General features: G+C 39.2%; 1 protein-coding gene and 1 long non-coding RNA gene across 4 annotated transcripts; both read left to right on the forward strand.

Moving 5' to 3' along the window:
* Positions 1-547: 547 nt before the first annotated feature.
* Positions 548-24,607, forward strand: LOC110779348 (uncharacterized). 3 transcript variants are annotated; one of them, XM_021983867.2, is made up of 5 exons: positions 548-1,050; positions 2,888-2,969; positions 3,360-3,609; positions 5,947-6,156; positions 23,723-24,607. In XM_021983867.2, exons 3-5 carry the CDS (start codon positions 3,441-3,443, stop codon positions 24,451-24,453), a joined length of 1,110 nt encoding a protein of 369 aa, XP_021839559.1. In that variant the 5' UTR covers positions 548-1,050; positions 2,888-2,969; positions 3,360-3,440; the 3' UTR covers positions 24,454-24,607. The 3 variants fall into 3 exon arrangements, with proteins under 3 accessions (XP_021839559.1, XP_056696077.1, XP_021839564.1); XM_056840099.1 differs by having other exon boundaries at positions 2,897-2,969; XM_021983872.2 differs by lacking the exon at positions 2,888-2,969.
* On the forward strand, positions 6,165-20,904 carry LOC130470285 (uncharacterized). Its single transcript, XR_008930298.1, has 2 exons — positions 6,165-18,320; positions 18,363-20,904. It is a non-coding gene; the product is annotated as an uncharacterized lncRNA (long non-coding RNA).
* Positions 24,608-24,614: the final 7 nt, after the last annotated feature.

The following is a 24,614-nucleotide window of genomic DNA, read 5'->3' on the forward strand; positions in this document are numbered from 1 at the left end:
CCACTGTTGCCTCAGAATCTACATTTAGAATGGGAGGGAGGAATTTAAACAAATGGAGAAGCTCTCTCAAGTCAAAAAATGTCAATGCATTAGTGACATGTAAAAATTGGTTAACATGATATGAAGGTAAGATACACCACCTTTTTAATTAATTATTTTAACATATCACATTGTTATCTTCTTATCTAACTTTGTTTTCTCTAATTTGTGCTTTTTTCCATCATTATAGATATTGAAGAAGAAGGAGCATCTGTGAATATTCAAATTGATTCTGATGATGAAGAAGATACATAAGGAAGGATAGTTTGTTATGTTTAGATAAGTATGAGTTAGGATTTCTTGTCTTCTCAAAGGCACTTTAGACTCTGTTCGATTTGCTTGGTTGTTAGTTACTTGTTTTAATTTTTCTAAATCTTGGTGTAATTAGGATTTAGGATTTTCTTGTTAGTGTTAATTAATTCTACACAGTGGCGGACCTAGGCTTGGGGCCTTGGGCAACCTAGGTCACGTGACCCACTAATATATAAAAAAAGAAAAGAAAGAAGAAGTTAATTTTGAAAAAAAATGACGCGCTCTCTGAAACACAAAACACTGAAACACAAAACCTAATGTCCTAACCTCTCTCTTCGACGAATCGACGCAGCCACTCGCAACCGGCCCACCAGCCACCGGCCCACCACTCCACGGGTCTCCACCAGGTCATCCGAGTTCCGACCACCGAAGACCGAACCCAGATCTGTTCATCCGCAGACCGCAGCAGCCAGCAGAACAGTCCGTGGTCGTCGCGGGGATTCGGGGAAGAAGAACCGAGCAGAGCAGCTTCGCCGTCGAGCACAGAGAAAGAGGAGGGGCCGAGAAGTGAGAAGCAGCGACTAGCCGAGCACGGAGCACCGACGGGCGACGGAGGAGCGGAGGAGGCGACTGGCGAGGACTCGAGGAGGAGCCGGCGAGACGCCGTCGAGGCGTCGAGCAGTGTGACAGTGTCTTCTGCCTAGGCTTGTGAAGTTGTGAGTCTTGAATCGTGAATTGGGATTTCAGATTTGAGTTTAGGTAATAATTTTAATTATTAAACATTAATTTTTAATTATTAAACCTATAAATTTTACACTATTGATATGTTGATAATAATTGAATTTTGATTTGTGAATTTGTGAATTGTAATACGTTGATAATTTGTAAATTGTGATATTTGTGAATTTGGATTATTTACATATTGTTTGTGAATTGTGATATTTGTGAATTTGTGAATTTGTGAATTGTGATATTTGGGAATTTGTGAGGAATTGAATTGTTGAATTGAATTTAATTGAATTGTTGAATTGTTGAATTGAATTGAATTGTTGAGGAATTAGGAATTGAATTGTTGAGGAATTAAGAATTGAATTGAATTTGTGAGGAATTGAATTGTTGAGGAATTAGGAATTTGTTGATTTTGATATTTAAATAGTTGATTTTTTTTTAAGTATTAATATATTTTTTTAAAATTTAAACATTGATTTATGATTGTATGGTGAGCGGCGTAAAATGGTGACCCACCATCCGTGAAATCCTGGCTCCGCCACTGATTCTACATGTTCTGCTCCTCAGTATTAGAGGTGTTTTTTATTTTTATTTTAGTTAGTTGTGACTTTTGAGTTTATGATTAATGAGATGAATTTTTTTGACTTTCGTGATGAGTTTATGATTAATGATAACGTAGAATACCAATTATCCAATATACTGTATGGACTAGTTTTTCAGTTTTTCTTAATATATTACATCCAATATCGCAAAACACTGCATACTCATGATGAAGAGTAGTTGACAGAAGTGTCAATGTAAGAGCAGAGGTATGACGAAAATGTAGATGAAAGTGGAGACCTATTCCTTGGGTGAAAAGGAAAGACAATTAGACAATAGAAATCTGTATAATTGATGATTAGTAGGTTTTCCAAGTAGGAGCTATGATTTTCATTGTTGGGCCATTAACGACTCGTTCCCCAGTGGCATTGTTGACTTCAATTACCAAGTTTGTCATTTAGTCATTGCCATGTTCTTAACTTGGTAATTGAAGTCAATATCAAACATATACCACAATTTAAGTCACTTAAAAAAATCATTCTCACACTCCCTTAATCACTAATCTTAGTATTTGTATAAGATAAATCTACTATCACAAGCCATTAGTAGTTCATGTAATACAATAATCAACATCTTTTTCCGGACATCTTAAAAAAGTATATTAAGACTATAATCTCACATGAAAAAGTCAAGAAACAACAATAGGTTCTTTTAAGAAAAGTTCAAAAATCCTCTTGTTTTTAATTTAGTTAAAATTCATATTATGTTTCGAAATTCGAATATTTTTGTGTGTGCAGAGAGTGCCACAAAAGGCAAGGCAATAAATGGAGTAGACGAGATTTTATTCGTAACATATATATGATATATATTTATATAATATATATAGCGATGTGATTATAGGGAAAAAAAAAATTAAATTTTCATTTATGAGAAAATTCTCTCTAAAGAAATTCTAATATACTCTGTAGTATGAAAGTTAGTATAACTATAATGAAATAAATTATTTAAATATTCTTTGAAAATTTTGAAATTAGGTCAGTTCGGATTATCGAATTACTTCGGGGTCAGAGTTTTTCGGGTATCGGGTAGGTTTTGGTTCAACTACAGTCGGGTTTCGGGCACTACATGTCGGGCTTTAATGGATCCGGATTAATTTAATTATCGGACATATTCGTACTTCGAGTGGTATTCGGCCGGATCGGGTTCTTCACGGATAAAACCTTTTATATAATTTTTCGGTGTCGAACGGGTTAACTATTGGGCGGGTCGGGTCGATTTCTCGGATCGGGCCTGGTCTAGTCCCTCCTGACTGAGTCCATTCCTTCAGTTTTCACAGGAAGAGGTGAGAGAGTTGTCGAACTACCTCGTCTCGGAGCTCTGATTCACTACCAATTACCTCGAATTTAATTGTAAGTTTTTCAAATTCTTGTAGATTCGTTCAATTAATTGATTTTCAGTTTTCCGCTGTTAATGTTGTGTTTATTGCGCTAATCGTCGTCGTCAAATGTTGCATTAGGGTTTTGTCTGTGAGTTTAAACTTATTGATTTGGGCGTTTTATTTATTTTGCATTTAGCTTGTTATGTTCCGATTTGTCAGCTAAGGGTTTTTCTTGTGAGTTTGAATATTGATGATTTGTGCATTTAATTTGTTTTTAATTTCGTTCATTTAGCTTGTTATGGCGCGTTACGCCGTTTCGTCAGCTTAGGGTTTTGTTTGTTGAGCGTGTATTTTGATTGATTAGTGCATTTAATTTCTTTAGCTCTGCTGTAATTTTAGTTCCTGTTGTGATTGTTTTCAGGTGTTTTTTACTCTGACCTTGTAAAGCTCTGCCTAAAGCCTAAAACCCATCAAGTTCCTCCACTGCAAAATTGCTCTGTCGATGGGGAAAGGCGAGATGGAGCGGCTGAACCAAACGCTAACCGTACATCTGACCAACATCCATGAGACGCTGCAGCTTTTGGATCAAACTCCTGCTTCTTCCTTACAAAAAGTTAGCTGGGATGAGGTCATTAAGATTAGTGAACAACTTTCCAAGAACGCTACTACTGGTTACTTTTTATCCTTTTTATATTTTAATGATTACTCCGTTTATTTTCTTTTTTTGCTTACTTTCGTCTACCTAAATTGCTGCCTAATCAAAATTTCAGTTGCATCCCCCACTAACCACACGCCTTTGTTCATTTTATTTGGTGTAAGGTCTATTTTGCCGATTGTTTGGACTTTGGAGAATTGTAGAGTTATAGACCATCTCCAAAAAGACTTGACCTTTTGTTGTTACCCCTTTACATCAGTTTATGCTACCAATCTCTTGTATGTGCACATATGTTGCATGGAAACCGAAATGGGGAAACTAGGAAACACAAAATTCTGAGACTAAGAAACGTGGACACAAATTATACGTAAAATCAAAATAAATATAATCTAGCTAAATACCTACATCATCCAATGCTTTAGAACAACCATTTAGAGAATAAAGCTCCAACCACCGATAAATAGATTTTAATTATATCCTTTTTGACATTCTTTATCGAGTATACTCTATTGCTGCCTCATCGTGAAAAGGTAAATTTGCGGGGGGAAAAAATATTGGAGACATTTTAAAAAAAATGAATACCATCGTATACTACCTCCGTTTCAAAATAATCTTTACACTTTCCGTTTTAGTCCGTTTCATAACGTTATTTACATTATGCTTTATACTATTTTTGGACATCAAAATTTACTATCTTACTAATTTTATTCCACTAACATTTACAACTTTTCACTCACTTTCTACACATTTTCTCTTACTTTATTCATTTTTTCTTACACTCACCCACCTTTTTACATATCTCTCTTACTTTATCTATACTTTATTATATTTACATATCGTTTTACACACTTTTCTTTTTGGTGTTAATATTTGTGAAAATAGTAACTGTAAAGATATTATGAAACGGAGGTAGTATACAATGTTAAATGTATTTTGAATAATTAAATGAAATAGATAGGGAGAGCCTTTTTTTTATGAAACCGCCACTATGTTTTTGTTTTTTCACTTATCAATTAGACACGGTCCACTTATGCTACCAATCTCTTTTATTTCAAACGGCATATATGTGTTACACGAAATCTTAAACTAGGGAAACAGGAAACTGGAACACAAAATATAAATACTTGTAGAGTTGTAGAAACAAATACATAGAACATATGCTACATTGCTACTAGTTAAATATCTATATTACTCTAATACTTTAGAGGAACATTATAGTGAGTAGAGTTCCAAATAGCGATTTATATGTAATGCATAAATCTAACTGTTGATGGTACTCTACTTGTCTCATTTGAAAAAAAAACACGGATGCAAGTTTTGGTTCATTGAGAAAAAGCTCAACAAATTGTAGAAAGTCTATCGTGCATGATATCAAATTGATAACCATCTACGTCCCGCGTTCTTGTTATACACCTTTGTATTCATTTGTGTTCTTTGATAGAAACAAGAGGTTATTGTGAATAAAACCATAGTTATTAGCTCATTTTATAGTCAACCTATTTCTCTTATTCCCTCTATTTTTTTTAAATGCACCACTTGTTTCTTACGGGTTCTTTTTTTAAATGCCTCACTTCTATATTTGGTAACTTTCTACCATATTTTATTATTTCTCTCTCTTTCATTAATCCCAACTCAAAATATTTTTATTGTTTCCCTCTCTCTCATGGTCCCCTCTTAAATAACTAAATAAACCACCATCTCTCACATTCTATCTCTATCGTGGTCTCCATTGTTGTTTTACTAGAATAAATAAATCATGCACTTGCCCACTTGCACCACTTAATGATAATAATAATTTTTCATGGGCCTCTTAGGGAGTACGTGAGAAGATAGAAGGGTAAGCAATCCACTTGGGAACATATTCTTGTGGCGGTTAGCTTTGGTTCATCTACTCCTTTGAGAGTACTCGGACAACTTCCTCGTCGTGTTGTGAATGCAATTGTAGTACATGTTCTTTTATTCAGCCACTTAGGAGAAATAGGTTGACACACAATGAGCTAAGGATGTGATTTTTAATTTTTATTTATTCACAGCACCTCCGTCTTCTATCAAGGAACATATATGAATAGAATGATGAGAAAAGCAAGAAAGCGAGATGGGTGGTGATCAATTTGATATCGTGATTTTTTTTACTAGACGAGCCACACCTTGATTTTGTTTTATTTTCAAAGAACTCAGCCATGTATTTTAGTTTAGCATCACATTTTTCTGATCAGCATATTGTGCATATGATATTACCAGCAGGCTATTTGGATAGCTGATGTTAATATACGAACTGCTTCTTAACCCGGTATTCCGTGTCTAGTTTCGGATTTTTGTTCTGCTGGTATCAATTTATTGTTATGATTTGCAGCTGGAATGCTTTGCACCGGAGAAAAAGTAAAAGTAACTGTACTAGAGGAAAATATGGAGGCGTATTTCAATGTCTTGCAGGGTCTTCTTTTGCTTGCCTATGGAACTACAGTAGGTGCAGGACCAACTCTAACATCCAATATTCATGCATCAATAAAACAAGTTGTAGATTGCAGTTTCTTGCTATGGAGGGAATGTGTTACTTCCTATGGTATTATTCTTCTCTCCCCTTCTCTCCTTTCTCAACATACTCATTCGCCGTCATGCATTTTTATTTATGGTTACTATTGGAGATGCAGGCTATTATATATTTATGTAGTTTGCAATTGATTATACTTCCTCCTTTATTTAACTTGCACCATTTGGGTTGGACACAAACATTAAAAGGAGTAAATATCAAGAATGCTCATGTGATAACAAACAAATTAGGAAGAAGGTCAAGTATTAATTGTAAATATAAAATATGTATAAAGGTAAAATGGGTATTGACCAAAAAGCATGTGAATGCATACCATGAAAGGAAATGGTGCAACTAATATAAACTTCCAAAAAAGGAAAATGGTGCTAACTAAAAAGACTATATGTTTATTAATGACATGGTAGATTATGGAATGAGGCTGGGGGGAGTATGTGTTGGCGGCCCGGCCTTGTACCGGTCTAAGGTGGAATACGAAACAGAGCCTCATATTTTAAGGGGCCCAAATTGGTGAAAAACGGACTGAAAGAAAAAGCAAAACAAAAAGAGAAAAATTTAGAGTGCATCACGTGTTAATGGGATGGGGGGCCCTACTTCTCTCTTTTGCTTTGTCTGTCCTCAAACTTCTTTGTCACTATTGACACTTGGTAGTCATGGCCTAGGTAGCACGGATACGGGTATGGGTACGAAAAACGACAAAACCAAAATTTTTAAAAATGGGAACGGCTTGGATTCGGCAAAAAAGTTAAATAATATATAGGACAAATACATTTTGAGTAATTCTAAAATACGGTTTTCGATAACATAATACGATTTCATTTAAATTGAAAAAAAGTACTCCCTCCATTCCTAAAAGTTCTTCCTGTTTCCTTTTTTGGCGTTCCTAAAAGTTCTTCCTGTTTCTATTTTTGGACATGTTTTTTGTCCAAAATACCCTTATATTTCAACTTAATTACACACAATATCTAAGAATCTTTTCATATTCTACCATCAATTTCCCCACCATCCCTTATTTAGTTCATTCACATTTCCCCACCATCCCTTATTTAGTTCATTCACATTTCCCCATTCACCTACCCAACCCCACTTATGATTTTTAATTACTTTATTAAAAATATCTTCTCTCTCCTTCATTTCTTTATTACTTTCTCTTACACCCAATCATTACTCTTACACCCAATCATTACAAGATTCCATTTTCTTAATTTTCACCCCAAACCTCAAATAGGAAGAACTTAAAGGAACAGAGGGAGTACATATTTAAGCTTTAATCAAAACTCAAAAAAAAAAAAGAAGAAAAAAGTACACTAACTAAACTTAAAAAAGAAGATAAAATACTAAAAATACAAGAGTCCTACAGAGTAAAAGGGTAGGATGGACAAATGTTGACAGCTAATCCTTTATAAAAAAATTCAAAATAAACAAATAAATAATATAAAGTGGACAAATGTTGACAGCTAGACTCCTAGCAACACAACACCAAAACGACAACAAGTACTGTTTAAGAGAAAAAACAATTAATCCAAATTTGTGGTGGATCCCACTTCTAAAGCTGTCACCCACTTCCTCCTCCCCGCTTCTCCTTCCTTACTTTTCTTTTAGATCTACTTTCACAGTTTCATGGTTATGGTTCCTTCAACCTTCTGCCTCCACCTTTATAAAAAATTACAAACCAGTTCAATTACTTCTTTTGTATCTTCGTGGGAAATGTCATTCGGCGAAGAAGAGGAAAGTGTACGCCTTAAAGCTTTAAAATCCGTTCCCGAAACGTCCCCATCAACTTCCCTATCCGTCCCCTACTAAACTTGACGTCCCCACCATTCAAGAGTCGTTTAGGGGACGTTTTTCCGACGTATCCGTCCCGTACCCGTACGGGTAAGTACCCGTGCTTCATAGGTCATGGCAGAGGGAGTCAGAATAACATGTAGAGTAATACTCCTTTTTTGTACTCTATTTTTTTTACTGTCTAATTTATTGATTTTTTATTTGCCACATTTTTGTAGATCATTTATATTTTTACATTTTCCCAGAAGTTGATGTTGAAAATAAATAAAAACAAATTAGGGGTCCGTTTTTTATCATTAGCACACAGCCACACAACCTCCGTGTAGTTTGGGCCGGGCCTACATGTTTTCAGAGGCTATAGCCAATTCTATGTTTAACTTGATTATGTCTAATCATGCCGATGCCTTATTGAGCATCCGTGCTTGATACGTCAAAGTTCAGGTAACTTTTTTTATGAAATGTTGGAAAACTTTTATGGATGACCTTTTGGGGAAGTATGCCCGATGAATCTTTGATGGCATATCAGGGGATTTTACGTGATGTGAGGTGACTTTTAATGTCTTGTTTATGCACCCGTCTTTTGTAAGAAATTACCATTATAATGTGGGGATAATTATGCTAAGATTTTATTTTAAATAATACACTAGAATAGTAGAGTACGGAGTACGACTTAATTTCTTGGATTAGGTTCCTCTCTTCTACAGAGGTGAAGAGTTTAGTGAATACATTTTGGAACAATGCTTGTCTGACCTGCCTTGATGTAGCAGTGCAAGAATTTCCAGATCATAATAATATATTTTGGATTTGCTTGTAGCGGAAGCATAGTTGTTTCACACAAGGCTAGGTGACCTCTTCATTACACCTCTTAAGCATTTGAAGAAAGTAAAAATAGGAAAAAAGGGTCTCTTTGTGTCCTGTATCCACATCTGATCAATGATCCGAGTCAATAAAGTATTGCGTACTTAGACTACTTTCTTTATGACCCTTACAGAGGTATACGCAGTGATTGCCTTGAGAGAGTTCCATTTCCATAATCTATTGAAGGAAAAGCACTGAACTTTAACTGATTTTGATCTTCATAATAGTGGGTCTACCTATGTTTTTTCCGGTTGTAATTTCATTTTATATCAGAATTACTCGATCAATGCTTTTAAGTGACATTAATTCGGGACCTACTATGCCACTTTTCCATAATAAACATCTTTTACCTTGATGTTAATTATGTTTAAATTACATCCCATGCAAGTTTAGTACTTCGTAGTTCTTTTCCTCGGTTGAACAACAAGGTTGCAGTTTTCGGCTTCTGTTGGTGCTCCTTTTTGTCAAAGCAATTCAGCAAAAGTAAAAGATCGTCTTTCTCTGTGCGCACTATCCAATCTAGTTTGTTGTATATGTAAAGTTTGCAAGAGCCAAGAGGCATAAAATGCCGCTTTGCCTAACCCGAGGTAATCTTTGACTCTTAGGCGTCAGCCAAGAGAGATGATTAGTTTGTGGGATAAATATTCGACCATAATTCCCTAAAATGTCATTTTGAGGTAGTTTTCCTACTTGCACTCTTTTCTTACCCTCGTTTTTGGTGTTGTGGGTAATTGATATTTTTATTGTCTAACCTAAGTTGATGGGATTTTGCCTCCAATGTTTACAGTGCTTAGATATAGTCGTGTGACCGTTAATTATGAATGGAGTGAGTAATAAATTACCTTTTATTTCTGAAGTCCAAGAAGGAGGGGAGTGCTTAAACCGGTGTGAAGAACACAAGCCCATACAAAAATATGAAAGAGAATATTTAACGCAAAGGCAGTGCCTATAACTTCAAGTATATCAACGATTATGATTACTTTTGCTAGCAATCCTAAGCAATACTTCACTACTATAGGGTACTCCGCTTATATTCTTTCAATTGCCGGAATACAAACATGATTTTGGGAAGAATTTGAGTGATTAGTTACATCTAATTTATGATTAAGCAATACTTTTTCTAATGTTTGATTGAGCTGAAATTAACCTTTGGGATTATCATCGAGATTTGCTCCTAGAGATTGGATAATCAAAATGAAAATCAACCTATCTTATTAGCTATGTTACTCAGACACGGGTGTCGCTGTCGTGTCCGACACGGGTGTGGTGTCGGACACTCCGATCCAAATATTTGCAGACACTCCGACACGGTCAAAGGAGTGTCTTGACTTTTTTTTAGACACGGCTCCCATACAAAGTGTCGGATAAAAAAAGCGACACTTTTTACAAAAATACATAAATAGTTTAAATAAAAAAAAATTAAGATATAAAAGTTACTCAAAATATCCAAATGCAAAAATTTAACCACTTAAACATAGAATAGGTCTGTTGCACTTCCAAACACCAATGATAGATTGTCTGGAGAACTTCTCTTAACATAAAAACTTAAAACTACTCAGAAATTCAAAGTCTCATAACATAAAAACTACTAGTCTTCTATTGCACTTCCAACACCAACAATAGCTCGTTCCAACTCCGGTTCATTGAGGGAGAGTTGAGCAATCTCGCAAACATCAACATTCACATCAAATGTATCTCCACCAATACTTACTAATTTGTTAAGATTAACATAAAAAGGGTTAGAAATTTAAATATTACCTACGTCCCAATAACAGCTAGGATCGGATTTGTAGCTCTCTTCCTTCCTTGCCATTACACGAAGGTTGTTATGGCAATAAATCAAGTCTTTCGCGCTTTCAGATGTGAGCCTATTTCTCTTGACTGTTTGAATATTGTCATAATGGTTCCAATTGCGTTCGCAACATGAAGATGATGCTGGTTGTGACAATGATTTAAAGGCCAAAGATTGAAGGTGTGGAAGTGATGAACCGTAATTTGCCCACTAAGCAATCGGTTCTTCATCACCCGGGCAACAATTATATGAGCTTGATTGAAAGGGGGTGTTTCGCTGCCCCGTACTCCAATCTAACATGTTTGAAATCATCTGGATTTGGAAAGAGGCACTTAAAACAGTCATTTCTGTTGTTGGAAACCTCTTCATCTTCGTTGGGGAAACCCTTGCAAATCCCGATGTGCTACCCTTAAGCCATCGGGTGCTATAGAATCTTGGCACAAGTGAATGTGCCAAACAATGCAAAGGGGTAGAACTTTTGTTCCACCTGCTTTCTAACACTTTATGAATGGCATCATAAAAATCAGATGTGTCAGTTAAAATATCTTTCCCTTTGTGGTCGAAAATGTGAACCTTGATTCTTTCGATCATTGTATCCCACATGTCGTACACAAGATGCAAGACAGGCGCATCTTTGTCACCCACACGAATCATCTCTTATATAGGTTGAGCAAACTTCAAGTAGTCAAGATTGTCTCACCAACTGTCATTCAAAACCTTCTCTTTGTACTCACGAGGTTTAATATCGATCGGATTCTTGGTAGTTCTAAACAGAACCCTAAAGTTATAATCCATAACCACTTTTTCGAGACCTTCCTTGACTTCCTTCATGCGTTCTGCAACGTAATGGCTTGCAAACCTTGTCTCGGCCACCGACAAGATTTGTAACTTAGTATGCTTAGTGAATATACTCTTTACCATGTCATGTGTAGTCACGAACTTTTGAATTTTCTTTACATCTGTACATAGGTTCTTCGGCCATATACACTGATCAAAATGGTCAGATTTCTCAGGAGGCTCACAAATACTTTTGAAGGCCAAGATTGACACAATGCACCACACACGGTGTCCAAAATATACGAGGATATTTAGCTTCAACAATGGAACCTAGCAAAGATGGGGAACACATAATTAAGGCTGGGAATTTCTTAGAGGATGACTATGTGGAAACAAATAAGAACAGGGAAAACCAATATATACAATAAGATAAATGGAAAGACAAAATGGAAAAGAGAAAAGACAAAAAACTATACCTGCTGCTTTGAAATTAGGTCCATTATCAGGTTGTTATTCTCTGCTCCCACTTCTTCAATGGCCTTAATGAAGAACTCAGACACAAAAGCAGCATCCTTGCGCTTTCCAGATGCATCAACTGAATCAATAAACAATAAACACAACTGATGTACCAGATGCACCCATAATGTTTATTATAGGCCTACTAACCACATCCGACCGACCATCAGAGCATATAGAAACCCCCTTTTTTACCCAAGTATCCCTTATAGGCTGAAACAATCTACTAATATGGGTTTTCTCTTGGGAAGGCAAGGTTGTTCTAAGTCGATTATAAGTGGGTGGAACATACCCATCAAGACCATAGTTGGCTAAATTCGTACAATAACTCCTGAAGTAGGGGTTTCTTGCAAAATTTATGGTAGAGCAACTGAAATGAACATCCTAGCACATTGTTTATCAAGATCTTCCCTATCTTTTGCTTTGAAAGCCTTTTTAATAGAAGATCCAACAGTACCTTTTCTTTTCTTAGGTTGTTTCAAATCAAATCCCGGAGGAAGGGAAAGATATTTTGACCTTTGTTGTTCATCTACCTTTGAAGTCAACTTGTTGAGTACAGCTCCATCCTCTTCACGATTCAATTCTTCCTTAAGCTCATTGTTGACCTTTGTACAAGCAGTGGGTCCTCTACCCGACAAATGAAGCAAATGGCCCTTCACCTTATAATATGAGGTTGCACTTCCAAACTTTGGTTCTACCACCGTCAACACTATCCCGTGTAATTGTTACATACTTCCACAATGGAGTACAGTTCCATCCTCTTCACGATTCAATTCTTCCTTAAGCTCATTGTTGAGCTTTGTACAAGCAGTGGTTCCTCTACCCGACAAATGAAGCAAATGGCCCTTCACCTTATAATATGAGGTTGCATTTCCAAAGTTTGGTTCCACCACCGTCAACACTATCCCGTGTAATTGTTACATACTTCCACAATGGAGTAGTGGTTATATTAACAGGACGACGCCCATCATCCCTTTCATTGTTGCTTAGTTTTAAAAAGCGCGCCTTTTTGCGCTTAAAGCTCGGAAGCTCACAACAAAACGCTTCTGCCAACCGAAGCCTAGCGACATACAGGAAGCGCGCGCTTCCTAGCGCTTTTGCGCTTCCCGTAGTTTGGGCACATTAGACCCTTCTTTTTTATAAAAAATAAAGCCACGTGACTCTAATCTTCTTTCTTAAAGAATCACGTGATTTCTTTTTTTTTAAAAAGTGAATATTTGAGAAGTTTTTGAAAACCCTAGTGCAATTTTATCCCGTAGCCGGATTTCTCTAGCCTTCTCGGATCCTGAATTTATCTTTCATCGTTTTGATTTCTCTTTATCTTTTTTTCATCTTTTCTTTTCATCTTTTCTCCATATTTTCTGAATTTTTGAAATTTTATTATTTCTTTCCGGATGCGCTTTGCATACGAAAAGCGTGCGCTTTCGCTTTGCGCTTAAGCTCCAGGGCCCTTTTGCACTTCATGACTGCCTCTCCTATATACAAAATTCTCCCTAGGGAGACAAATGGACTCGCCCCAGCCTCCATGGCATCCAAATAGAACTGGGCAACACCTTCAATCGTGGCCAACATGGTATCCGGTGGGTCCTTAGTGATAAGCCTGCCTCTCGTACTATGTTGAAGAGACACTCGCTCCCCCAGATACCACATATGGCGATACACCCTCGGGAGCAAGACCATCGCCCAAACAAGAAGTGGGCCTGCATTACCGAAACAGGTAGGCGCACCAGCAAAAGGATGCCAAACCACCTACAACATAGACAACTCAGACAATTATACAAGTGCAACAGATACGAAAGTCTAGAACAGTACAAAGCATACCTGCAAAGCTCTGCGGAAAGTCGCCAAAGACATTGTTGCGCACGCTCCTACCCAAGAGGCAGCATACGGGTAAGCCGCAATCCCAGTACGAGCTGGCGCCAAAGTCGGAAAATGCTCGTACACCCAGATATTCAAAGAACAAGCAGAAGCATCGGTCAAATCCTATGTGTACAAGATTCAAGATACAAACATACAAGTACAAAATACAAAGTCCCAAATACCTATAGCACGGTCCACAAAGCAGCAACGCTCGCCTTGCTCTCCGGTGAAGTCCGGGAGGCGTTCTTCATTTCATACAAAAAGTGGTTGTATGCCAGACCACCCCGGTTGAGGCCTGAAATAGCCCTCAAGTCACTCAAAGCTTCTAGGAAGCCAACCAGCACCCGACTACTCCAGCTCGGGGCCATCGCTCTACTCACAAGGGCCAGGAGGAAGAGCCGAACCCTCTGTTGCGCAGATATGTCCGTGCTGCGGATCCCAGCCATGATCACCGTCACAGGAGCACGGGTGTCATCCGTTATCAAATCAACAACATGGCCAATCAACTTCCTGACACCGTTCGAATGCCATGTCAACTTCGAGTTGAAAGTCACCTTCCTCTCAGAAAAGGGGAGGCTGGTAATCATAGCAAACTCGAAAGGGGTAATGGTGATCTCCCCCCACACCATATGAAAAGTGCCCCACCACCGCTCCAACCAGGGACTGTAGTCGGGCTTTGATGCCCGTCCTCCCTTGAGCGTCTCCCAAAGCATGCCCGGAATCAACCAGACTCGTCTGCATCAAGATCGCTCGAGCCTCCACATCGTCATAGACAGTCGGGAAAACATTATAAAGATCCCTCAAAGACCAAAATGTGCGCAACGGCTCCCCGTCAACCTACAAATGGGTGGATCAGTTCAAGATCTATACAAATTCAAGAGATAAATTCAAAGCACAAGTACAAGATTTACCAAATCAGCGCCAGGCCGCTGGGACAGATGAAACTCCGTTTGAAATACAAGATCCGAAGGACGCGAGCCAGCGCCGTCAAAGGTAGGCACTCTCCGCGGTACCATGCCTGGCTCCGACACATTCGTCGCCGCCGCTTCGTCATCCGAAGCGTCCTCCATAGCAACTCGGACCGCCGAACGTTCGTCAACCTTCCTCTGGGTGTGATGAGGCATGCTAAAGCATTCGAAATACAAAAAACATCAACATTCAAGATTGGGGGCTATCCTATACTAGCTCGTACAAAAATCAAGGTTCAAAAAATCCCTAGTGGCAATACAAGTTTAGCTAGGGACCTCTACTTCAAAAGAGAATTCTAAACCAACGGCCTAGGCTATCCATGCCGAAGCAGTTTTACAAGTTCTACCTCCTAACGCCTAGGCTATCCATGCCGAAGCAGGAATACAAGTTCTACACCAACGCCTGGCTATCTATGCCGAAGCAGGTATACAAGTTCTACACAAACGCCTAGGCTATCCATGCCGAAGCAGGTATACAAGTTCTACATCAACGCCTAAGCTATCCATGCCGAAGCAAATATTCGAAGATTCTACAAACGACATCTAGGCCATCCTAGCCTACTCTTCTTCAAGACGCAACAAGGTCACCAGTGGAGTCACTATCTACAAATACTAAGTACAAAATTCAAGGAAAAGTTCAAAATTCTACAAGTTCCAACGGTACAAAATTCTACTAGTTCCAACAGTTCAAGTTCAAGTGGCTACCAAACAATTTTATACAAGATTCAAGAAGCCTACTATCATACAAGCATCATATCAACAAGCATTTCAAAGTACAAAAATCGAGGCTACACGCAATCCTAGAGGTTATTTCTAAACAAAACATGAAATACTTACATGGACAAGGCAAGGGCAACAAGATCAAGGGGATAGTAGTCGACCTTTGAGAGAGAAAAAGCAAGAAATGAGATTGTTTGCTCTTCAAATGGCACGGCAAGGGGGCATTTATAGCCAACCCCTACGCCAAACGCCGAGGCATGCGCTGGGCGCCGGCTGCTGCATGCGCAGAATCTTCCGTGCGCGGTCCTCCGTGCTGATTACACGTTCTTTGCTGCTACGGTTTTCTGCACCAGGTGTCACGGTCCGAATGTTTTGACACCGGATCCGTGCGGCGCCCTCTTGCCTATTGGCGGCAAGGAGGCGAGCCTTGTGCGGAATGAGTGTCTTGTGACTCGTAGGGGCACGAGTAAGCGTCTGATTCTGAAAGGGCACTCTTGCCTATTGGCGACAAGAGCGAGGTCGAGGGTCGAACGTGGCGCTTGTGTGCGCACATCAGGCACAAGCGGGACCGTCGACGAGAGTTTATCTGTTTTGAGGGACTTTGGTGGGTCTTGGAAAGCTTAAAAGCATGCGACAGCACAGTATCTATAAAGGCTAACAACAACACATGAATTAAGCAAAGGCAACTTCTGATGAGAGGTATTGGTTCATACCCCTCATAGAGGTTTATTTTAAATTAACTAAAACTTGCCAGTGAACACTGGAATTACAATAACATAATAATTCTTCCTAAAGCCTAGAAAACTATTAGAAAGATCCTAGAAAGCATTAGAAAGGAGAAATACAAGTAAAGGAAGGTTGGATTCTAACATCCTCCCCCACTTAAGCTCTCGACGACCTCGTCGACTTACAAGAATTACAATGGATAAAAGAAAAAGCTCCTATTCTAAACTCTGTAGTCTTTGCTGCGCCGTTGGTTGATGGCGGTTGCTGGAGTTTTCCTTGATCTTCTTGTCTTTTGGTAGCTTGTTTTGTCCCTGTTGGAGTCTTGTTGGCTTGGGTTTGATGCTTCTTATAAATCCAAGTCTTCCTTGATTCTTGTTTCTTTCTCGGAGCAGCATGGCCCGAACTAGCATCTTGATTCTGGTATCTGCAGCGAGGTTGTGTCTGAGATGTCGTCTTTCTGTGTGGCTCCATCACTCGCTTTGGTGGGCATCTGGTGCGAGGCTGCTTCTGGGATGTCGCCTTCTTCTGGGGCTTCATCACTCGCATTGTCGACAGGTGTCGGACTTCTTCTTCTTCTTCTTCCTCTTCTTCTTGAGGTATCATTCTCATGGCGCCCATTCTGTATATGGAACCTATTATCTGAGGCTGCACATCTTCTTCTTCTTCGGGCTCGCCTGTTTCATTGACGGTCATGGCCGCCAGTCTCTTTTGGAGGTTGTCAATCTCCCCTTTGTGTTTGCACTCCCACCATTTGTGTTGGCCTCGACATAGCAAGCAGCTAAGCCTACTGATGTTTCCCGAGGACGTGCCGACTTTGGATTCTCTTGTTGATTGGGATGGAGACGACCATGATTTCTGAGAGTCGCCTCCCCACTTCTTGGCTTGAATCCCCCGACTGAGTTGGACGGCACCTTCGAGCCACTTGTTGTGCTCTTAGGTGAGTTTGGAGTCGGGCCCTCCAAACTTGTAGGCGTCCCCCTTGGTTCTTCTTCTGAGCGATGGCCCCTCCCAGCAGAGTAGTCCATTAATCGCTCTGCAGCAGTCATCGCGGCAGGGTGTCAACCTTCGCCCTCAATACTTCACGCTGCTCCCATTCTTGTAGCCCGTGAACAAAGTTGAACAACCTATCTTTTTCATTCATGTCACGGATGTCCAACATGCAAGCCGAGTATTCTTTCACATAGTCGCGTATGGAGCCCTTGTGGCGGATCTCCTGCAGCTTCATTCTTGCAACAAACTCGGTGTTCTCGGGGTAGAACTGATCTTTGAGTTCCTTCTTGAACTATTCCCAAGTATCTATCTTGATTTTCCCACCTTCGATGTCGGCGTGCTTTGTGCGCCACCACAACTTCGCATCATCCGACAAGTGCATGGTCGCAGTATCAACCTTTAGATCGTTGCTCAGCTAACAAATCCGACAAATTCGAGAGTACTGCTCCATGTCGAAGAGGAAGTTATCAACTTCCTTCGAGTCTCTAGCCCCACTGTAGTCTCGAGGCTTTGGAGGTTTGATCTTCATCGCACCACCTCCACTCGAGTCAGTTCTTGCAGCGCGCATCAGTGTCGCGTATTTGTCTTGGCCATCTTCAGCTTGCTTCTGGACAAAGTTGAGTTGTTCCTGAAGCGCTTCTTTCTCTTGCATGAGCTCATCGACCGCATCCTCGAGTCTTTCTATCTCTTTGGCTTGACCAATCACAATTTCCTCGAGTCGGGTCCAGCTCTCTGACTTGGCTGGAACCTTCCAGCCAGGTTAGTCTTTCTTCGATTGTTTCCATCTCAGTTTGCTTCTTAGGTCTCTCGATGCCTAGGTTTGAACCTTGGCTCTGATACCAACTGTCACGGTCCAAATGTTATAACACCGGATCCGTGCGGCGCCCTCTTGCCTATTGGCGGCAAGGAGGCGAGCCTTGTGCGGAATGAGTGTCTTGTGACTCGTAGGGGCACGAGTAATCTGATTCTGAAAGGGCACTCTTGCCTATTGGCAACAAGAGCGAGGGTCGAGGGTCAAACGGGGCGCTTGTGTGCGCACAGCATGCACAAGCGGGACCGTCGACGAGAGTTTATCTGTTTTGAGGGACTTTGGTGGGTCTTGAAATGCTTAATAGCATGCGACAACACAATATCTATAAAGGCTAGCAACAACACATGAATTAAGTAAAGGCAATTTCTGATGAGAGGTATTGGTTCCTACCCCTGATAGAGGTTTATTTTGATGAGAGGTATTGGTTCCTACCCCTGATAGAGGTTTATTTTGAATTAGCTAAAACTTGCCAGTGAGCACTGGAATTACAGTGACATAATAATTCTTCCTAAAGCATAGAAAACTATTAGAAAGATCCTAGAAAGCAATAGAAAGGAAAAATACAAGTAAAGGAAGGTTGGATTCTAACACGAGGCATCAAATCATGCTATCTTCCGAAATTACTGGTATATACCTGTTTCTCCGGACATCAAGAGATAAATATTTCAAGAATGCAAAGTCCGAAAAATACAAGAATTCAGGCATTCGACTCCAAACAGACCCGAGCTCCAGGAAAGTCAGCCGAAATTTCAAAATTTTTAGAGCCAATTAAAAGCTCTTCTCCCCAGCCATCATATCCCCAGCGGATCAACTCCGGGTATTCAAAATCCAAAATTCAAAATTCATGATTAATAATTTTCGATGCCAAGCTCCGTCCTGAACCAAAGGCGGAAAAGAAGTACAAGTACACATCGGAGTTTTCACAACCGCACGGAGGTAGACTCCATCCTTTTTCCTAACGCTTGTCTCGTGCAGGTACCGGCGTAAATAGAATGGTCTTGATTGCAGAATATCTTGACCGTTTTCCGTACAGAGTCGAAAACTTTGACTTGCGCTTTCCTAACCGGACGCTCAGTCAAAGTGGGGGCTTCTGTAGACACCTAAATCGTGTCCAATGTTATATGGAACGCGGGACGTATGGGAACGTGGTACGGGAACGGGAACGCGGAACTCTCCATTCAAAGTTCCCGGAACGTTGTGTTAATTTGTTAATTTTTTTTTTTTTTAATTTTATAATACAAAATTACAGAAAATTAAGTAAAAGCTAGTTGCACGCAACTATAATAATAAATAAAAGAGAATAAAAATAATAAAAGAATGATAAAAGGGGAAGGGTCCACTGTCATAAAGATGAAGTCTCCTTTAAAGTCTAAAGTCTAAACACTCTAATATATAAAGAAATAAAGAAATAAATATGAAGGGGCCACAACTATCATTATCTGTGCAATCTAACAGCTGTAACTCATTACAATAAATGCAGAATCTTTTGCCAAAAAATATAATAAAATAAACGGATTTTTCATGAAATACCCCTCAATTTTCACGAAATTCACCAAATGCCCCTCGACTTTCAGAAATTCACCAAATGCCCCTCACCTTTAATATAATACTCAAAATACCCTTATACTTAACGGACGTTAAGTCGCCGTTAGCTTCCTTTTACCATTTTGCCCTTATTTTGCTTTTAGTTATTTGCAGTCCTCTCCTTCCCAGATCTACATCGCCATTGTAGTACCTTCAACTGAGAGAGAGAGAGTGAACAAGTAATTTTCTCTCTCCTCCATTTTCTTCCTCCTTCGAACTTGTGCAAAATCTCCAATTTTGTTCTCTCACTTTTCAAAGATCTGCAGCTCAATCATGTCCAATATCACGCAATCAATGTCGTCGAATTTCTAGGGTTTTTGCAATTCGATCGAAATCCACTGAGAAGAGGAAAAAATAATCGATCGATTGATAATGGAGTCACGATCTTCACATCATCTTCACCATCAAGCGAGAATACATCTCAAGAACAAGCTCAAATTCATCTCTTTCAAGTAAGACGATTTTCGAGCAAAAATCTCTCATCAATTCTCAATAATCCTCACTCTTCTCGCTCTAGCGACGCTTCGTCGTGGCTTGGGTGGTGGTCTTCACCGACTTCGGTGATTTTTCCCGAATTCGCCCCGATTAATGCCTCCAAACGTAAAGATGAATTCTCGGCAATGAATGAGAATTTGGTGTTGCAGGAGAGATTTTCGCAGTATTTGGATGTGGTGGAGATGCATTTGGTGAAGGAGATATGGGTGCGGTCAAATTCGTGTGGTAATTTAAGTGTCAGAGCTTAGCACCATTTTTTTCTGCTGCGTTTCTTGTGCTAGAGTTGGGGATGAGGCAACTGTAAGTGTCAGAGCTCTTTGTGTGGTAATTTGTTGCGTTTCTTGTGCTAGAGTTGGGGATGAGTCAACTTTGAGTATAAGTTTGGGTGGGTTGTCTCAATTTCCTGGTTAGGCTTTCCTTCTCCTTCCCCTGTTCCCCTAAACCACCGTAAGAGTGATCAGGTTGATAACTACTAACTAGGATACTTCATATGTTGATGAAGACAACAAGAACAACCTAGTATCGTAGTATGTATATCGTGTACGCGTGTTGGCGGAGATTTCGTGTACTCAGTCTATTACACGAGTCCTCCAGTGAAGCTCAGCTTCTGAAAAGTCGACATTGGACAACAAATGTCGAAACTCTTTGAATTTGTGCTATACATAAAAGGCGTTTGATCATAGGTACCCAAAGAAGGGAATATCTCATGAAGAAAAATGCTGGTCCGAAATGAACATATCATACCGATGTTAATTCAATTTTCTTTTCTTATTGCTCGAATTTGTTTAGGGCATTCCTGCTAAGCTTAGAAATAAATAGTATTTTGTAATAGAGCATCATTTTTTGATAATTAATGTTAAAGAAAGTGAACATGATGTTGAGTATTGTTGTACGGTTACCGAGATGTCGAAGCAGAAAAGGTGAGTTCCCTATTGAAACACCAAGCAAAGAAGAGAAAAATCTCATTGTTGCTGAAATGGGCTATTGGTGAATTATGTTTTAGAATAGGGTATTTGGTGATATAAGTATTATAATAGGGGCATTTGGTGAATTGGAAAGTAGGTTAACGGAGGACTTAACGGCACGTCATTAGTAAGGGTAGTTTGAGTATTATATTAAAGGTGAGGGGCATTTGGTGAATTTCTGAAAGTCGAGGGGCATTTGGTGAATTTCGTGAAAATTCAGGGGTATTTCATGAAAAATCCGTAAAATAAATAACATAGAAAGAAGAAACGTCTCCTTCATCTTCTTCAATGGGCCTCCAACGTTTTCTTCAACACCACCACCATTAACAAAAAATAAAGCTTCAAATTTCTACCTATAGGGAACACCAAAAACTAAATCAACCCTACCATATAACGGGTACGCCGCCTTCGACGAACCGGTACGAGATCCGCAGAGAACCCGGGACGAGCGAACCCGGGACGCGGAACAGGGCAACGTTCCGTGTTCCGGGTATCACTGATCGTGTCTCCCCGTTGGGATGATGATGACACCATTATCCTTGCTAGGTGGTTGGAAAAACTCCGTGCGAAAGTCCCAATTGCTAAAACATATTCCAAAATCCAAAGTCCAATTCCCGAGACCGTTCCCATTCCGGAACTCGGTACAAAATTCAATTTCTGAAAATCAATTTCAAAATCCAAGTACAATCTCACCTAATGGACCGAGTACAAAGCTACGTGCCAAATTCGTACACTTCGTACAAAGGTACATTCACTACAAGCCAAACGCAAGGACGACGTCATCGTCCTTGCTTGAAATCTTCTGTGCCACGTCAGCAGCGCTGGGCGCAGCTGTCATCTAATTTTTCTATTCAAACCCTGATTTTCCAGCAATCAAGGGAGCAAAAAAAATTACAAACAAAACGTCGTAATTCTGAAATTTCCCCTCAAAATCAAATACAAAAATCTCATACAAATCTCAAATTTCCAAGCAATTGGGAGCTCCAAGAGGAATTCTAACCTAAACCTAACTAGGTATTCCGAATCCCAATCCTAATCTACTATGTTTCTATAATTTCTCTTTCAAAATGATTAGTAAAGTTGGCACTTTTACTCTTAAAATAGAGTATCATTGCACTTTTACTCCAAGAGGAATTCTAACCTAAACCTAACTAGGTAAGTCAGAACATTGCAAAGTAAAACAGAGTATCATGTAGTGGTGAAATATTGCTTATGGTAGCTAACAGAAGTAGATAGCAGCTGATATACATGAAGTTATATGCACCACCTTTGCGTTGAATATTCTCTTTCTTTCATGTTCTTGTTTTGGGCTGGTGTTCTTCTCACTGGTTTAAGCACTCTTCTCCTTTTTGGACTTCAGAAATACGGGGTAATTATTATTCACCACATTTATAATTAATAGTCACATGTACTGTATGTAAGTAGTTCAGAATTGTCATTAATAGTTCTAGTTGAAGTCTCTTTGGCTCTGTTGACTCATGGTAATTCCCCTACTATAAGATCAATATACCCGAAACGAACAATAACATACGTAAATATTAATCAAGTGAGTAAATAATTTACTATATTAATTATCATATACAGGCATTTCAAGAGAGTAGTAGGTATAGGGAGAAAAAGGCTCTTTTTGGCAGCATTTCTTAGAGAGCAGATATGTCACTGCCTCAAGCTGTCTACCACGTCGATTGCAGATTTGCAGCTCAGATTTTGCTATAAGAGATCTATGCAGTTCTGATGAAGAGTAGACCACTTTTAAATTCTTCTTAATCATATCACTCCTATTTCTATTCATGCCAAAACTGGTTAGAGGATTTGTGACCAAATATCTAACTATCTGTTTCAATATGAAAGATTCTATAGGTAATTTGTGGACTGATCTTGTGGTAATAGATGGGAGCAAATTAATTACACTAATGTCTTTTTTCCTCGGTTAGAAAAAAAGACATAAATATTCTAGGTTCTTTTTGATTGTCAGGGAGGGAGTGTTGCATCCTTGTATGTATCTTTGTGAACCTGTAGCATTTTGGCTTGCCATATGATTTTATCGTTTCCTAATAATCTGTTTGCAATCTCTTCTTCATCTCTTTAATTCAAAAGCTATCATGTCTAGTGATGTTGGAAGAGATTATGCTATTCAATTTGTCACTTTTTTGCTTTGGTCCAATTTATTTATTCTTGCATTCTTGTAACCCCCCCCCCCCCCCCCCCCCCCCCCCCCTCCAGAAATGATAGAAGATGCTGTTGCAACTTTTGTGATCTTGTCAAGACTTGGTTAGCGATAAGAACTAGTTATTAATATGGCTATTAACCCACTCTAAGAATGTATATACGCCCGGCACCCTTCAAATGGGTAGTTTGTTTAGCACAGACTTTCGATCTTGTGATGCTGATATAAAACTGCTACTCAGTTAGGTCCTCTATTTACCTGTCACTTTATTGGTTACATTTATTAATTTCTTGCTCTGCTTCCTGCAATAGTTACAAATTACTGCTACCTTACTTCCCATTACTACATCTCTTACTTACGCCCTTGTAAACAATGAAATGTGTCCCTATCAAACATTTAATGGAGTTTGTATTTACGTCTCTGTGGAATCGCAGTTTGTGTTATCCTAAAGTGCCAGACTGCCAACATGTTTGTAGAGTTGTTGGCAATGTCGTTTTGGTTATTAGAATGTTAGGTTTAAAATACCGTTTAATGCTCTAACGGATCATTTTTATTTATTACCACCAGGGCCTAGTGGTAGTGAGAAGAAGTGCACCATTCCACAGTTAGCTGGCACAGTCTGGGAAGCATGTTCTTCTCTCAAGAAGACTCCTGCTACAAATATAGTTGCAATAGGGCGTGCGATAACACAAGTTGCTGTTTCAATTAAAGACGTATTACGTGAAATGAAAGAACTTGAGCCGTGTTCATCTGATCCAAACAGTGAAGCAGAAAGCCAAGGCCAGGAAAGCAATATCTCTGATGTTGATGCTGATGATGAGTTTGGTAAAGACTTATCACCTGAAGAGATGAAAGTTGCTCAATTAGCAGTAGTGATTGTGTCAGAACTGGTTACCGTCATCAAGGAACTTATACGATCAATTACTGGTTTACTGAAGAAGGAAACCCGTAATCATGAGCATGATGGAGTTGAGTCCTTGGAAAAGCTTTTGAAGCTTTGTCGTGGAATTGGGATTCAGGTAGATGAGCTTGGAGCTTGTCTATATCCACCACAAGAACTGTCAGCAATAACTAAATCATGCAAAGAATTATCTGATTTGATAGATGAAGTGAGTAAAGAATTGGACTGTTTAAATGGATCTACAGATGCTTTCTCTGAGAGATGCAACACATTGAAGACTGCCTTGGGAGTTTTGAAAATAGAAATTTCCGACTCTGTTGCTGCTGATGCTGTTCGGCAAAATTCTAGTGGCTTAAATGTAGTAGAGCAAATGCATAATCTTGCTGTAAACGATTGATAATCTTACGTTCTCCCTCTTAGCTCCTAATCTCCTACTGTCACCCTTATTGGTAGAGTTTATTGAACAGCATTATGATCACTGTCTCTACAAGACTTGAATGCCTGTATAAAATGTAACATGTGACCCAAAATTGTCACATTCATGATTTCCATCTCATA

This window comes from Spinacia oleracea, chromosome 3, assembly GCF_020520425.1.
Source record: "Spinacia oleracea cultivar Varoflay chromosome 3, BTI_SOV_V1, whole genome shotgun sequence".
Classification (NCBI taxonomy): Eukaryota; Viridiplantae; Streptophyta; class Magnoliopsida; order Caryophyllales; family Amaranthaceae; genus Spinacia; species Spinacia oleracea.

Bases quoted from the DNA above. Each gene is read 5' to 3' on its own strand.
- LOC110779348 (XM_021983867.2), top strand. From the start codon at position 3,441: ATGGGGAAAGGCGAGATGGAGCGGCTGAACCAAACGCTAACCGTACAT. The intron at 3,610-5,946 runs GTTACTTTTTAT...TATGATTTGCAG, and splicing joins TTCCAAGAACGCTACTACTG to CTGGAATGCTTTGCACCGGA. The intron at 6,157-23,722 runs GTATTATTCTTC...TATTACCACCAG, and splicing joins GGAATGTGTTACTTCCTATG to GGCCTAGTGGTAGTGAGAAG.